General features: G+C 34.9%; 2 protein-coding genes and 1 long non-coding RNA gene across 4 annotated transcripts; 2 read left to right on the plus strand and 1 right to left on the minus strand.

The window, feature by feature from the left end:
• The first annotated feature begins 113 nt into the window (after positions 1-113).
• LOC108213154 (uncharacterized) lies at positions 114-3,697 on the plus strand. 2 transcript variants are annotated; one of them, XR_001805221.2, is made up of 5 exons: positions 114-1,134; positions 1,234-1,384; positions 1,447-1,583; positions 1,858-2,061; positions 3,201-3,697. It is a non-coding gene; the product is annotated as an uncharacterized LOC108213154 (long non-coding RNA). The 2 variants fall into 2 exon arrangements; XR_001805204.2 differs by having other exon boundaries at positions 1,458-1,583.
• Positions 3,698-4,743: 1,046 nt separating this feature from the next.
• On the plus strand, positions 4,744-10,510 carry LOC108227876 (uncharacterized). Its single transcript, XM_017403288.2, has 7 exons — positions 4,744-4,833; positions 7,063-7,810; positions 8,023-8,224; positions 8,443-9,198; positions 9,289-9,452; positions 9,548-9,737; positions 9,821-10,510. The coding sequence occupies exons 3-7, from the start codon at positions 8,071-8,073 to the stop codon at positions 10,357-10,359; spliced, it is 1,803 nt and encodes a 600-aa protein (XP_017258777.1). The 5' UTR covers positions 4,744-4,833; positions 7,063-7,810; positions 8,023-8,070; the 3' UTR covers positions 10,360-10,510.
• Positions 10,511-10,710: 200 nt separating this feature from the next.
• Positions 10,711-14,981, minus strand: LOC108205163 (transcription factor EGL1). The gene is made up of 8 exons (XM_017374980.2): positions 14,729-14,981; positions 13,628-13,882; positions 13,200-13,296; positions 13,070-13,084; positions 12,930-12,986; positions 11,964-12,815; positions 11,324-11,764; positions 10,711-11,062 (listed from the first exon to the last, which is right to left on the minus strand). Exons 1-8 carry the CDS (start codon positions 14,821-14,823, stop codon positions 10,991-10,993), a joined length of 1,884 nt encoding a protein of 627 aa, XP_017230469.1. The 5' UTR covers positions 14,824-14,981; the 3' UTR covers positions 10,711-10,990.
• Positions 14,982-15,941: the final 960 nt, after the last annotated feature.

Genomic DNA, 15,941 nt, shown 5'->3' on the forward strand with positions numbered 1-15,941 from the left:
TTAGGCAGAAGGTTTGGACACAGACAAAAAAAGACGGATCTTGTATTTTGAAAGCTTATCCTACGTTTTGGGAAATAATTGTCCCCCCCCCCCCCCCCCCCCCCCCCCTCTCATATCAATCATTAAAGCTTTAGTTCCTTATATCTGGCTTATGCTTGCATAATTTTTTGTGGGGTTCTCTTTAATGTGGATACTGTTTTGTTTGTATAATTATAACAACTCAAGCAAGTTCCAAGTTGTACGTCGCCTTTCTTAGCTGTTAATATATATATATGAAAATGTGATTTATGTATGTATGACATATTGATTCATGGTGATACCATAAACTGATTGCTTTGTCATGTTTAAATCTCATATGATGTTGATGAGATTGTAATTTTATAGATTGAAAGATGTTAGATGTCACCCTGAGCTTTAGAAAGAGGTTGGATCCAATATTGTAAGGCACCACTCATATTCATCCAAGATTGCTTTAGAGGAATACATTGTTGAAGCACGCATGATTATCAACATTTATTATATATCACTTGAGCATTTTGGCTGACCTTTCAATTTCTTCGATCCCAATATTTATGATCAGTAATTATCAGGAGTTCAAGAATTAGAATAGGTCAACAGGTTGTATCATTGCTTTCGGATTGGTAATATTTGAGGAGTTCCATCAGTGATTTCAAACTTTAGTAACTCATAATCTTGAAAGCTTAGAGGCAGCAAACTGAGCCTAACAGTTAATGATCTATTTTAGAGTTCCTCAAATTGCATCATTTAAATATGGATTCAGAAACATTGTGTGCAGGAAATAATTAGCCTATCTTTCATCTATATATTTATATCCTTTCAGGTTCTTCAGCATTGAGGCTAATTATGAATATTGAATGATGAAAGCTTCTTTACTTTGTTCAGAACTTAATAATTTGATTATTTCATCATCGTTGTGCATCTGTTTATTTAGCATCAGAAATTTAACTGAAGTACTCCAACTGAAGTACTCTACTGTTGACTAGAAGAAATGATTCTGCTCTTCTTAATGTTCCTCCAAGTGTACTTACTTTGACTAGTAGCAGTGATCCTTGCTACAGCGATGCTTATCATTTGACAGATTCTAATGACGGAAGGATCCCTCTGCACCTTAAGGTTAAACATCCTTCTATGACTCTTCTATTGCCCATTGAAATATTTTTGTATTTATTCAGTACATATTAAGGATTAAATAAAGGTAATTTCCAAAAACAGGATACCTCCAGCTAATAATGAAAAGCTCTAGACTCAAAGGGAAGGTCAGAGAAGAGTGTTGTTAACAAATGACCTAGACGAACAATTACAGGCTATGTTGCATATATTTATGATAAATAACTAGAAGATTTGCCTTAAGATCTTTTATAAGGTAATAGCTTCTACCTTTTAATTTATAGTTGACAAGATTCCAGTAATTGATAAAATCATCAGAACTGTTTCAGGTATTAAATATGACAGAAATTGAACTAATTAGCCGTGTGGATATCAAAGTAGGTTTATCTGGTCCGCTGGTTTACATGGATGGATAGCTTCAAGCAGTTCGCCAGCTGCGGAGTCTTGCTTCACAGGTTAGAATGAAACTCATTTCATATATGACTTCAGATGTTGTCAATTTTCTGCTTTGATTATTCAAGTTCTTAACTTTTGACATTATCGAACAAATATTGCATGGAACTGTAAGACGGAATAAATTATTAATTTCTTCTTATCTATTTATATATTAAAGAAGAACCAAGGGCATATAAATCCATGTGACACATAATATACAATCATGTCATGCTTTAATATTTATGCTGCACACATAATATACAATCATGTCATGCTTTAATATATATGCTGCAGCCTTCCATCATCACAACCAATCGACTTAATGAAACAGATCACTACAAGAAAAACACAGGTTTGAATATCCAGCCGAAAGGGTCGAAGAAATTATTAAAATTAGAGTATGAAAAAAGAAATGGAAGAGGACGACTAAGGATGTGGTAGCTGAGTGTTTTGCGTGGGATAGAGGAAGAAGAATTTGACAGGAAAAAAGATGATAAGGTAATTTTGTTCTTGTCAATTATGTTTGAGGATATATGCTATTGTTTTGCGTATTGTGACCGGTACCAAGTTGAGAATCCTAAGAATTGAGTTGTATAATTAATCTCATATACCTATTTGCATCAATATAATTGTCGGTAGTTGTGTTTTAACACTTGAAATGTATGAGCAGATATATAAATTGAATTAATTCTTAGATTAGCAAAGCAGTTTATACCAGTGGAGTGCAACTCTATTATAAGAAGTAAGAGTTCTAAATTTTAAATGAAAATCCAATATCTGTAAAATTATATAAAGATTTTTGGTTTCAGTTTTTGTTGAATAAAGAGCTTCGTCATTATTTCCACGCCATAGTTAATCAAATTTTAGATGTAGAAGAGGAACTTTTTGGCAAACCTCTTATGGATGTTGTATATGTGTAAATACAGTGGAAAAATTGTGTTATCTTTGGTTTCACAAATAAAGTCAAATGATGTTGTATTTGTATTTATTAATACAAATAAAGACCTTTTTCTTTGTAATACACAAATGCAAGTGAGCTTTTAATAAGAGAAAGTGGCAGTGTTACATTTATGTATTAGAGACAGCAACTCAATGGTCCATTTTCTTAAATATTCCCATTTTTAGTTCACTTAGATCATTTACATCAGATTGTTTAAGCGAATTATGTAGGAAATTGGGGAGAAATAAACATCTGTTAAGATTTTAATCATTATATATTCTCTACGTATCGGTCACCGGGTAAAAAGTTTGGGAATCAAACTAAATGATATATTATTTCTAGCACAGAGAATTATCCGAACACTGGACTTGCTAATATACAAGTAGGTATCCGTAACATTTAAGAAAATTCTCCGGTCAGGACTGAAATGAAGAGCCAAAGTGTGAGCAGTAACCCATGGAAAGATCATACAGTGTCTCAAGAAACGCTTCAATAGGAAGTGGAACATATGAATGTGAGATAAGGGAGTCATACTTTCCTGAATCCACTCTCTTTTTTGTAGCTATACTTCCCTCTCTACCTGAAGGATATGATACTTGAGCAAGTTGTATTAGTTCAATTTCCTTTAACAAAGTATAGATCTCTTTCTTTGATCAACTGACTCGACTAAAGTGAAGCTTATTGCTGCCTTGAGTAGGTAAGGCAGTCCGGGCCTCCGGGGTGCAACTATATGGTGGCCAAAAGTAGATAATAGCAATAGCAAGAGCTTTAATCAGGGACCCAAAGATCCTTTTGCTTGATGAGGCTATATGTGCATTAGATGCACAATCTGAAAAGATGGTGCAAGAAACTCTGGATCAGGCTTCAGTTGGAAGAAGAACGATAGTCATTGCTCACCGGCTTGCTGTGTCCATAGAGCTGGTAACATAGCAATTCTTCAGTCTGGAAGGCCTACCGGAGAATGGTTCAAATGCAAAAAACAAACCAGGATGACAAATCTAGCACTTACTACAACTCAGAAGGAGCTACAAACATTCTAAAAAAAGAAACATGAAATTATCAAAGGTTGCAAGGAACAAGTAGTCACCAAAGATTTGTCTCAATTCGAGATTGTATTTTTAACCGTTAACATGATCCTGTTTAAATTATAAGTATGATTTATTATATTTATATAATGAAATTATTATTACGAAATATATATATCCCATATAAAATGCAGTATAGGATTGAAAATAAAAATTATTTTATAAAGAATATTTTAACTCTTAATCTATTAAGCATTTGAATTATATTAATCAATTAGAATACATGGATTAGGAAGGTATAATTTTAAACTAAGAAAATTAATTAAATTAAAATTTAATGTTATTTTATATAGAATAAATTATTCATTTAAAATCTGATTTAAATTGAATGCCCGTGTACACGCTAGTATTAATTATATTTATCATTTATCACAAATCTGTAAGTTTCTTTTCTTTTTGTGGTTTAATTAGTTTCTCAATTTTTAATCGTTTCAATAATAGAATTAAGTATTTTCAATTGTTTCGATATATAACAATAATGTAAATTCTTTTTTACAGGTATCTAAAGATTACGCAAATATTCAGGAGGTAGGTTAAAAGCAAACATTTTCATCTCAATTTAGTAACCCACGTGCAACTTATAAATCTATATCAATATGCAACATCACATGATGTATAAACGAATTTGTTATAAAAAACCTATATCAATATGCAACATCACATGATATATAAACAAATCTATTATAAAATACTCCCACCATTCCATTTTAATTGTCATCTTTGGGTTTGTGCCGGTCAAATTGACCAAAGTTTGACTCAAATTTATTAATATTATATCAAGTGAAAAAATAAAAAAAATATGTAATCTGAAATAATTTTTAATCTACTTTAAGATGTAATTTTTTGTTTTTTAAAATAATGAAAGAGTTATGAGACAGAGGAAGTAAAAAGAATATTCAATGAAAATACTAGTTTTATAATAATGCTGGAATACTCGGGTTCAAAACTATGAAACGAGACTAACCGGGCGTTGGATTAGGTCAGAGAAAATCGACAATTATAAAATAGAAATAAATTGAAATTCTCACTGGGCTTCAAAGCCCAGATAAACATAACCTAGCCTAATTCTGAAAGCCAATCTTTGCCGCAGCTATTCTCCTCTTTGTTTGATTTCGACAGCGAGCAGTAGTTTATGGCTTCAAGTTCACGGGCCAAGGCGACAAGAAAAATGGATGTGCGTGCACGGAATAAAGAATTTGATCCCAACGGTCTAGGGAAAGAAGATCGCTTCGTCTTTAACCTGAGGTGTGCTGATTCTCATATCACCTATAATTTCATTGTTTTTATCATTGAGTTGCGATGTCGTGCTGCTTTTGGGGGGAGCAAATTTACAGGAGAAGAATTAGATAATAAATTGTGTTTAGGAGATGAACATTCTTATGAAAAACCATTTATGATAGTAACACTCTATTCTGATGGTAAATATAAGGTTGATTTTTTAATTTATAAGCCGAATATTTATATTGTTGGTTTTTGCATTGGTAGCGAGTGGTATTTGGTTAAGGATTTTTTTAGGGTAACAAATTACAATTTTACACAATCGGAGATCTTATGGTATGATTCTAGCTATGATTCATTTCCTGCCAAATCCTCCTTCTCTGTATTTCAAGACTCAATTATAAAAGTATTTAAAAATCATGATGCGGATTCATTTCGGATTATATGCTTGATTCTCTGTGAAACAATGAGATCGGATGAAATCTTGCGAGTAATATCGGAATCTTTGGACACGAGCAAGGGAGGGGAAACAGATATTAGTATGAGACATTGGAATATTATGTTGAATTGGAGTGATATAAGTGGGTTATGGTACTTGTATGATCTAGGATTTCACTGGGACCCATTAAAGTTATATTCTGAAGTAGGTGTTGAGACCGTCGAAGAGTGTTCAGATTCATTAGGATTGGCAAAAAAAATGGATCACAAATTTGTGTATTATATTGAGAATTTAAGGCAGTTGGACAACGATAAACGTAAAGAAAAACAAAGAAGAGGTATCGACAACATCATGGGATTTGTAACCAGGAATGAGTGGACTATTGTTTAAGCCTCATGAGTTTTGTTTTGGTGTCGTGTGTTGAATTTCAAATCATAAATATTGCCGTCATAAGCTTGTTCATGTTTATCAGTTTCTGTCTACCTTCTTATTTGAGATGAGTTTGCAAAGTTTCGAAATTAGTGTGGTTTCTTCTTCATGCACAAGTGTAACATAGAATAGTTTTAAACGGGACTTTGTTAAAATATGGTGGAGGATATGGAGTCAGAGAAATAATGACAATAGATGGTGACTTTAATTATTTTGTGTGTTTGGTTGGAAAGGTGACGATTGTTTTAAGCAAATCCAGAATCGAACTTGAGGGAAGCTTTGAAGACACTGAGGAACATCTGAGTCCAGTTTCGGTACTAGATTTACTGTTTAGCGAGGATGTCACCAGCCCCAGCAGCAAGATGAACCATCTTGGTAGGTCTTAAAGAAATTAAAATCAGCAATTCTTCCCGACATTCTGTTTTATTTTCAAGGTGCATCAAATATGTTTAAACTCAAACTAAAGAAAGAACCAATATGCAGCTAAGCCTCAAGGAGGACCCGATCATGTGACGTTTGAAGAAAAACCAGTTAAAGTCGATCTTAAACTCAATATATGTAGCTGCATACGAACAGTTTTGCAAGCTTCTGAATTAAACTGCAAGGAGCTTTCAGAGAACTTGCGCTCATCAGGCCAACTTCTCAACTTATTTTCAGTCCATAGAAGGGATCTTTTTGCAGATTTTCTAAACGACGTCTTACAGGAGGTAAGCCAACAGAATGCAGAATGCATCAGATGGTCATCGTTTATAAGACCCGACACTCAAGCCTTCGGAGTACTTGGCAAAGATGAAAGAAGTTCACTGGTATCTTGTTCCATCAATACTACCACGTAAACTCGAACACATTGTCCGAAAAGACATGGAAAAACCTCAGTGCTGGTGACTTGCTATAAACAATTCAGCTTGTACGACATCAATGTGGTCTGGAGTTTTGGTGCCTGTAAAATTGTTTTCTGTTTTTGTGCCCATTGTACAGCGTGATTAATGTATTCTTGGAGCCTGTTCTCGTTTGCTGTTAGTGTGGTCAAGTATTAGAGCATCTCCAGCAGATTAGCTATGAGATCCTAAGCTATTATTTTAAGGAATATGCACAAAAATTCACTACAGCAGAGTCCCTACTCATTCCCTAAATGTTAGGATCCAATTTCCATTCCTCATAAGTAGGGAATCCCTAACCCATTACTCGTTTCATTTTTAATGATTAAATATTCAACTCTCATCTTTTGCACACTCTTTCCCACATATTTTATGTTATCTTTTTGTTAAAAGAATTTGAATTTAATATTATAATAATAATAGGAAAGACAAATAAGGATCATTGTTGGAGTTGTCAATCAATATAGGATCCCTATTATTTAGAATTTGAATTGTTTATTATATATTTAGGGAACCTCTTTGGGACGCTGCTGGAGATGCTCTTACATGCACAACATCGATGGATCCACTGTACACAACATCTCTTTATCAACATCTAACATGCTCATAAAGATAAAAAGACTTGTAAATTGTAATATACTGGTAGATAAGGTGAAACACACACACTTATATGGGCTAATGGTTAAATGAATTGAAAAGGGTCAGTCACGGGAAGTGTTTTTACAAGAAAAAGACAGAGTGTTCCTGAATCAAGGTCTGCCATTTTCTTTAAATAATGCAACCAGGATGAGTAATAACAAACAGGCACACAGTTTGTAAAACCAGTCATAATCCAATCACTATTTTTCATACTGTAAATCTTGTTTTGGAATGCAGCATTTAGTTGGCCTGTCAATGAAAGTGACTGTTTGTATGAAAATGATGAGTATAGTGTTGAATATTAATTTTTGTTTTATTTTTGCATGAAAAATGAGAATGACTTGGCCAAGTTATATGTATGGAGTACAAGTTTGGATCAATGAATGTGTTAAATTTAGTGCCAGAAATGTAAATTCCATATCAGGAGACATGAAATTCAGACATTAAAATGATTGCACAAAGATTTATGACATTGTTTGTAGTTTCTAGCAAAGGTGACTTTTAGTTTGCATTATTATATATCAGCTGCTGTTTCCTCTTGCATTCTTTCCTGTTCATTTTCTCAGTTGCTCATGTCACAGTCTTTCTTCTGTATATATCATCTCAGTGGCTCTTTCAGGTGCTCTCTCTCCCTCCCTCCCTCTCTCTCTCTCTCTCTCTCTCCCCTCTCTCTCTCTCTCTCTCCCTCCCTCCCTCCCTCCCTCCCTCCCTCTCTCTCTCTTTCTCTCCCTCTCTCCCTCCCTCTCTCCCTCCCTCTTTCACACTTTGATCTCATTCTTGAAACTAAACAATAGTACTACTGCATTGTTTATTTTGATTTGCAACTTTCAGGCTTGGAAGTAAAATAAATTCAGCATCATTACCTGTCTCCTGTCAGCTATGCAAAAAACTATAGGGAAACGGACTACGATCACCGAGAAGACGCAGCTTAACTGCAAATGGAAGCTTATTGGTATTTGCAACAATCCCCAGGCTCTTGCTCCAACTCACAAGCTGCTGTCCAATGTAAAGCATGAGAACAAACAAGTCACTGGTAAACATCTCAATATCTTTAGTTATATGCATGTTTATCTATTCCTTTTTTGTTGATCGAGCACACTCACACGCCCACCTTGTCTTTGACTGTTCGAATCCACAACCTCCAGTAGAGAGGATCAGTCGGATACCACTAGACTAAGAGGCCTTTGATTGAACTATCTTTGATTTGTTTCAATTTATTGTAAGTTCTAGATTTTGATTTTTTGAGCACAGGGTCTCGAAGGGGAAGTACTGATACGCCAAATCTTAGTAGTAGACCAACTGTGGATGATGAATTGCACAAGTCTAGGAAGCTTTTGGATGCATTTGATATTTTGAATTCGAACAGTGATCTTTTCTTGAAACTTCTACAAGATCCGAATTCTTTATTGATGAAACATATCGAAAGCCAAAAGGATATGCAAGAAAAGACAGCAAGAACTACTACCTGTCAGGAGAACAATCTTCCGGAATCTGGCTCTGGTAGTGCCCTTCATAAGTATCAGAAGCCTCAACATACTGTTCGCAAGTCCTTATTTGATATAATGAACGAGCAAGAATGTGCATCGAAGGACGATGAGATCATAAGTACTTCAAATTCAGCTATTGCTCCCAAGGCAAGCCAGAAAGACCACAGAAGACGCGAGTTAGGGAAGCATAGAGAGGAAGGGCCGAGCAGTGCAGCTCAGATGGCGACCAGCAGTGAATGTGCCACTGTTAGCCGCTCTAACCAAAGGGATTCAGAGGCAAAGAGACGCCTTTCAAGAAGGCTAAAAAATGTGGGGAAGAGTGAAAGTGTATCAGGCAAAGAAACCCCAAGATTGACATTGAAGAGAATACTGTCTTCACCAAAACATGGCTTCGTGGCCTCTTCTTGTCCGAAGATGGAGACAGAGGACAACAGTTTGCAGCCTAAAAATGAAGATGATTCAACAAAACTTGCAAAGATACACGAAACTGGCTTTTTAACTAAAGATTTGAGCTCCAATGGTAAAATCAACAATCACTTTATCTTCTTACTATGCTTCTAGATTCCAATGTATGGCCTTTGAGATAGTTCAATATACTGGTCATTTGCAGATTGTCAGAAGAATCTGAAAGTGAACGATACGATACAGTCAGTATCTGCAAATCTCTCAGAGATGCCGTCTAAGGACAGCAACGTTCACTCTACTGATGCTGAAGAAAGCACCAGTACAACCAGACAGCGAAAGCAATACCAATATTTGAAATGCTCAACACAGGTATGCTAGTTTAACTTTGCAATTGATCTTACTAGATAAAAATTGTCGTATAACTTCTCTGCTTGCTTGATTGTCCTGCATTTTTCGTGTTCTAGGATATAAATTTGGAGAATCAGATCTTGACATCGTCAGCAGAAGTACCCTCCTCAAATCATATTAGCAAATACAGAATCGAACTTGAGGGAAGCTTTGAAGAAACAGAGGAACATCTAAGTCCAGTTTCGGTACTAGATTCACTGTTTAGCGAGGATGTCACCAGCCCCAGTAGCAAGATGAACCATCCTGGTAGGTCTTAAAGAAATTAAAATCAGCAATTCTTCTTGACATTCTATGTTTGAACTCAAACTAAAGAAAGAACCAATGTGCAGCTAAACCTCAAGGAGAACCTGATCATGCTACGTTTGAAGAAAAACCAGTTAAAGTCGATCAAGTTGATCCTAAACTCAATATATGTAGCTGCATACGAACAGTTTTGCAAGCTTCTGAATTAAACTGGAAGGAGCTTTCAGAGAACTCGCGCTCATCAGGCCAACTTCTCAACTTATTTTCAGTCCATAGAAGGGATCTTTTTGCAGATTTTCTAAACGACGTCTTACAGGAGGTAAGCCAACAGAATGTAGAATGCATCAGATGGTCATCGTTTATTAGACCCGACACTCAAGCCTTTGGAGTACTTGGCAAAGATGTGGTTGAAGAGGTGATGAAAGAAGTTCACTGGTATCTTGTTCCATCAATACTACCACGTAAACTCGAACACATTGTCCGAAAAGACATGGAAAAACCTCAGTGTTGGAGTGGCAGGAGGCATGATACTGAAGAAATTGTCATTCAGATTGTTGATGATGTATTAGATGAATCAGTAATGGAAACCATTTCAGCTATTGGAGAGTATGACTACTTCTTGTAACTCAGACAATTTTCTATTGATCTTCACAGTTACATTGGAAATTTCTGATAATAAAATTATCAGACATATTAATAAATAATGGCTTAGAAGGTACCAATGTACTCTAGTTATCTGTTAAAAATTAATTAGAATAAAATACATACATTCTGTACTCGAGTGTCATTTAAGTAAGAACAGTTTTTAGCGCAAGAACAATTGTCCACTCATAGAGAAGTGCTGAACAATATAGCATATATAAATACAGCAATTGCCTGTATAAGCTAGCAAGATTGACACTTGATCTGTGTGTATAACATAGCACTAAACAAAATTTATTAGCTTTGTCAAAAAGGGTAGTAACTTGAACAGGACTACAGGTAACGAGAAATTCATACATAGCAACTCAGAATACTACTAGGGATGCAAAAGCTGCGTAAATGAGAGGAAACAGCATACTTAGCAAGATTCGAGCTACAAAAGAATGCATATGTGATGGTAGTTACATTTGAGTATGAATACACATTCTGATCATGGCAGTAGACGGAAACTTAGACTAGGCATACTCAAGAGCCTCGTTTTCTGATCAAGATGCAGTGGAGGTATTATGACAACAAATGTACAAAAGCAGGCTTTCATCTTTGGTCTGATCATGTCATCCACAGTTTCGAGTAACTTTTTGAAGTGCTTGTCTTATTATCTTTGTAGATGGCGTTGATCGATTCACCTGCAGTAACATCTTTGAAGCTTAGTGCAACGTAGAAGCACTTAAAGTCAAGTACTTAAAAAAAGTTAAGAATACTAGCTTTTGTTTCATGACTTCTACTTCTTTCTCAAACACTTTAATCACTTATACGTCTTAACTTGCTTCTGACTTCTACTTCACTTATTTACTTTAAGCAAAAAACACTTATTTTAAACTCACCCAAACAGCCCCTGTAATATGTAAAGAATTTTTACTTAATGTATATGGTAACTGGAAGCAAACCTTAGATTTAATAGTCATGGAGAGGTTTCCATCAATATTAGAAGACTGAACCGAATGAAAATCCAAATGAAGATTGCTTGTTGCACCCATGATTTCAACAAATAGATCCTCTCTCCAAGGGCATAGAATCTCTATCGTAATATCCTTCCCTGTCTTGGAGATGGTCACATCTTCAGTTAAAATATCCTCCTGTTGAAATGGTCTTATAGCTTTCACTTCTTTAATGCCAGAAGCCTTCCTCTTCTTTAGCGCCTGCTTCAGGGATTTATCTACTCTCTTGTCGCCGTAGTTATCAGAAGTGCTTTCTATTATGTCACAACTTCTTTTTCTCCTTGCTGCTTCTATGTCTTGCAGTTCCTTTTGAGATTCCAACTTCTCAACCTTTTTCTCGAGATTCTTAAGGTAATCTATTGTGTCATCAAGCAATGTAACATTATCAACCTACATGAACAAATAGATATGTTACAGAATGAGCATTAGGAACAGTTGAAAGTGCATCTGAAGAAGCTACCTACATAAACAAATAGATATGTGACAATATGAGCATTTGAAACAGTTAAGAAAGCATGTGAGGAAGTTTACTCTTTCACGAGATTTTTTTTGTTTAAATAAAATAATCCCATTTCAAGCATCTAGTTACCTTGCCAGCTGAAGGTACAATTGATCCAAGAATCGCAAATTTTTCCTGCATCTTTTCTCTTTTTCTTCTCTCTTCTAGTACATGATTTTCATCAATCTCATCGGCCTCTAGTCTCCTTGCCTTCCCTCCCTTGTCATTATTCTCCTGCATCTCAAGCAAGTGATTGCTATGCATTATAGGAACATCATAAATTACTCTTTTTAGCAATCTTTGTGAAGTTCCACCTGTAGACTTGTGACTACCCGATAATCTGCCTTTCTTCCATCTAACAAAGCACGTATCCTTAATGCTGCTTTTGAAACATGGTCCCATAATTAATTGATGGGAAGTCTTTAAAAGGGTTGACACGATTCCTTGATAGTGGATATCATCATTTAGAACCTCAACTGAGGTCAGCTCCATATCTTTGGAGTCTTCATGATCAAGTAAATGGTTCTCTTTCATCTCATTTTCATGTTGAAGAGGGACGCTTTTCTCAGGACTCGCGAAGGTTTGTGATACACAATCACTAGAATCTTCAGAATTGAGGACACCGTTACTGATCTCATCATCCATTAACTGCCAACTTTGTACACGAGAGGCACCCTCGTGTTTAGCTGTTAATGATTCCCTTGCCTGGCAATTTGGCTCAAAATCTTCTGAACTACTATTCGGGGAGCAAGTATTGGGTTTTTGCCATTTAGTATCCGGATTCATATTGGCTTTGGAATTCTTCTCATTTGGCTGTGCACGGATGTTGTTACTCCCACTTCTTGCAGTTTTGGGGACATACGCTGAATTATTGGAAACAACTGTGCCTGGTGTCTCCAAAAAAGAAGTCATGTGCTGAATAACACTTAGATCCTCTGAAACCTTGAACATGGATATAATGTGGGAGCAATATCAGACATGATGGAAACTTCAATGTGCCAAATGATATATATCAGCTACTTAAACTTGGTCTAAAACAAATTATGTTTAACTTACCAGATCAGTTGTACCTAGCTCAATCACACCACCTGAATATGGAAAGCATACAACTGTCTGAAACACAAAAAAACGCATCACTGAATAAATATTACTCTTGTGGGGAACATTATCTTAAAAAGACATGTTAAAGCAAGTACCTGAATCGATGCACTCTGAGAAACGTCATAGAATCCAGAGACAAAAGAAAAAAGATGTTCTTAGTATATAGAAAATTTCGAACAGATTTTAAAGAAAATTAGCAGAATGTGGCCTAAGATCACAGCATACCTTTGCAAGCAGAGCACGACTGAACACTTTGCTGTCTGCATATCGTGCATTGCACAACCAAATGGTTTGATTTTTTGCTAGTGATCTTCCAGGCAAGCTGATTAACGACAGAATTGCCATTATATTTAATAAAACAATCGAATTGTACAAACATTAAGCAGCTTACTTCAGCATCTATTACTCAGTTTCAAAAGTAAGCTACCTTTAAGATGCTTGCCACAACTTTTTAAAACCAAATTTGTACTAAAAAAACAAGCTGGTCAACATGAGCTTCTTAGATAATAATAGTTCATTTAGACATATTCAGTTTATTAGTTTGTAACTCATTTTCCAAACACAGCAGCTAGTCCTGTTTTGAAACTAGTTTGTTCTTGTATCAAGAAATTAGAAGTATACTTAAATTTCAAGAAGATGAAAGTGTGAATTACCCTTCGCCAATATTGAAGACAAACGACATGCAGACCAAGAAATACCACTCAGTATCAGTGAGATCTTCAGGTGATAATGCAGCAGTAGGCCTTGCAGATTGTGGATTTGTTTCAGCATCTAAGAGAGACTCGTAAAGTTCCCTCAATTGCTCAGTCCTTTGTAATCCAAGCTGGTCAGCATCTAATTGTTCTGATTGAACTGTTTTTCTTGTCTTTATATCACCATTGTAGTATCCATCATCCCACGCTAATGCCCTGCATAATTTTCATCCACACGTTATTGTAAAAACATCAGATTTCGTTAAATATACACATGATCTAACCAAGCCATCTACTAACACTTTAAGATTTTAGAGATTAGTCAACTTAATATGATATCAGACCTCAGCTAAAACTGAAAATCTCAAGTTTGAACCCCAATAGTCAAAAGTCTCAAACATACTTCAGACACTGAAGTTAAATATTGACCCAGAATATGGGATCTTACTGATATCTTCTTCAATTTCAAAAAGATGGAATCTCGAGCGAAGGGGAGTGTTAAAGCTATGATCCAATGAAGCCCTCTCCTAACAACTTAACCTTTTACGAAAGTTTTTATCTTGACAACTATCCATGGGGATCTGCATTCTGTCTAATCTTGCTTACAAGTCAACATTTCTTGCTAATTTACCAAAAGTAACACTTGCAAATGCAGTCAACACCATCACCTCAGTATCACTAAACAGAAGTAAAACACACCTACCATAATTGGACTACCAATCTGAACTTATATACTTGCAGAAGGCAAGAACAATCAGATCATCAATGTGAGAGAAAATTGAAAAGTTGCAAGTCAACAGATGTAAAGAAACACAAATTGCAAAAGAACCATCTAACTTAATCTATAAAGAAGTATCAAGAATGACCAATAACTTCTTGGTCAGATAGTATCTCTCTCGCTCCACTTACGAGTGTGTTTAATTATTAATAAAAACATCAAGAATCATGAAAACAAGTCAAACACCCAAACCCACCTCCCAAAATCATGAAACTCTACAACCAAACAAAAAGAACCAATCTTTACATAAAAAAAAATAGACAACAACTTGATCTGAAGCATACCCATTCTGTTCAGCAGAACTGGACCAAAAAATAGCATAGCTCCACTGCTTATTCTTAACAGCAAGAGCAAGCTGATTCCTCAACCTCCCTGCCATTCTTTTTCTTCTCTGGCTGCTCAACAGCACAGCCACAAAGTCCTAAACTTTGTCAGATATAAGATGTAGTTGTCCAATATAAAATATAGGTTGCTTAATATGATGACACAACTTCATCCAACCAAAGTGTAGAAAGATTTAGCATGTGTACAAATTTTAGTACCAAACATAAAGTATTGTGTGAAAATGTATAAAAGTTGCTGTTTGGAAAGTACAATAATATATTGGTTTGACTGTTAAGGGAAACATGTGATGCATGTAATCATTTGAGTTGAGTGCAGTAGATTTGTGTGTTACTGCAGCTAGGACAAGATGTTATATTTAGACAAATTCTTTGCATATTAATTGGATTGAAAGGTGTGTCATTATTCATGTGGAGACTAGGCAAATGTTTATGGGTTTTGGTCAATTTGTATGATTATTTTGATATTTTGACTAAACTCAGAAAATATTTTTTGTGTGAAACTTGTTTCTTTTTATATTTAGAAAGTTCTATGACAGCCTTGTTAAGCTTGTTAGTTACGTGGAAACAATTTATTTATTCTAAAGTTAAATATCATATAAGCTTGGTGTATTTTATTAATAAAAAATTCAAATATTGATAATATATTATTTTTAAAATATAGCCGGTGCATCTTATTATCAAAATAGTAGAAAATACTCATATCTGTTATCCAAACAGTAGAACAACACTGGATTTTTCAATGTATTGACTGGTTATATTTTAAATAATATATTATTAATATCTTACCTTGTTATAAATAAGATATATTATTTAAATATGATAATAAATGATGTGAAATGTTGTTATAGATCTCTAAATTTGATGGATAAAATGATTGAATAAAAGAAAATATCCTTTTTTACATAAATTTTATATTCTATATATATATTTATTTATTCATTATTTTTAGAAAATGATCTAAAATTTTGTCCGGAGAAAAGCTTGTCAGCATTCGAGTTACGATTTGAAAATTTCAAATATAAAAGTATATTATAGACGTGCACGTTGAACATACTATAGCCGCACATAGGACAATAAATACATGAGTAGTTGTGCCTAACTCATACGAAGAGTAGGTATATTTATTTATTTTTATGTACCGCATTTCAGATCT

This window comes from Daucus carota, chromosome 1 (genome assembly GCF_001625215.2).
Source record: "Daucus carota subsp. sativus chromosome 1, DH1 v3.0, whole genome shotgun sequence".
NCBI classification, from domain to species: domain Eukaryota; kingdom Viridiplantae; phylum Streptophyta; class Magnoliopsida; order Apiales; family Apiaceae; genus Daucus; species Daucus carota.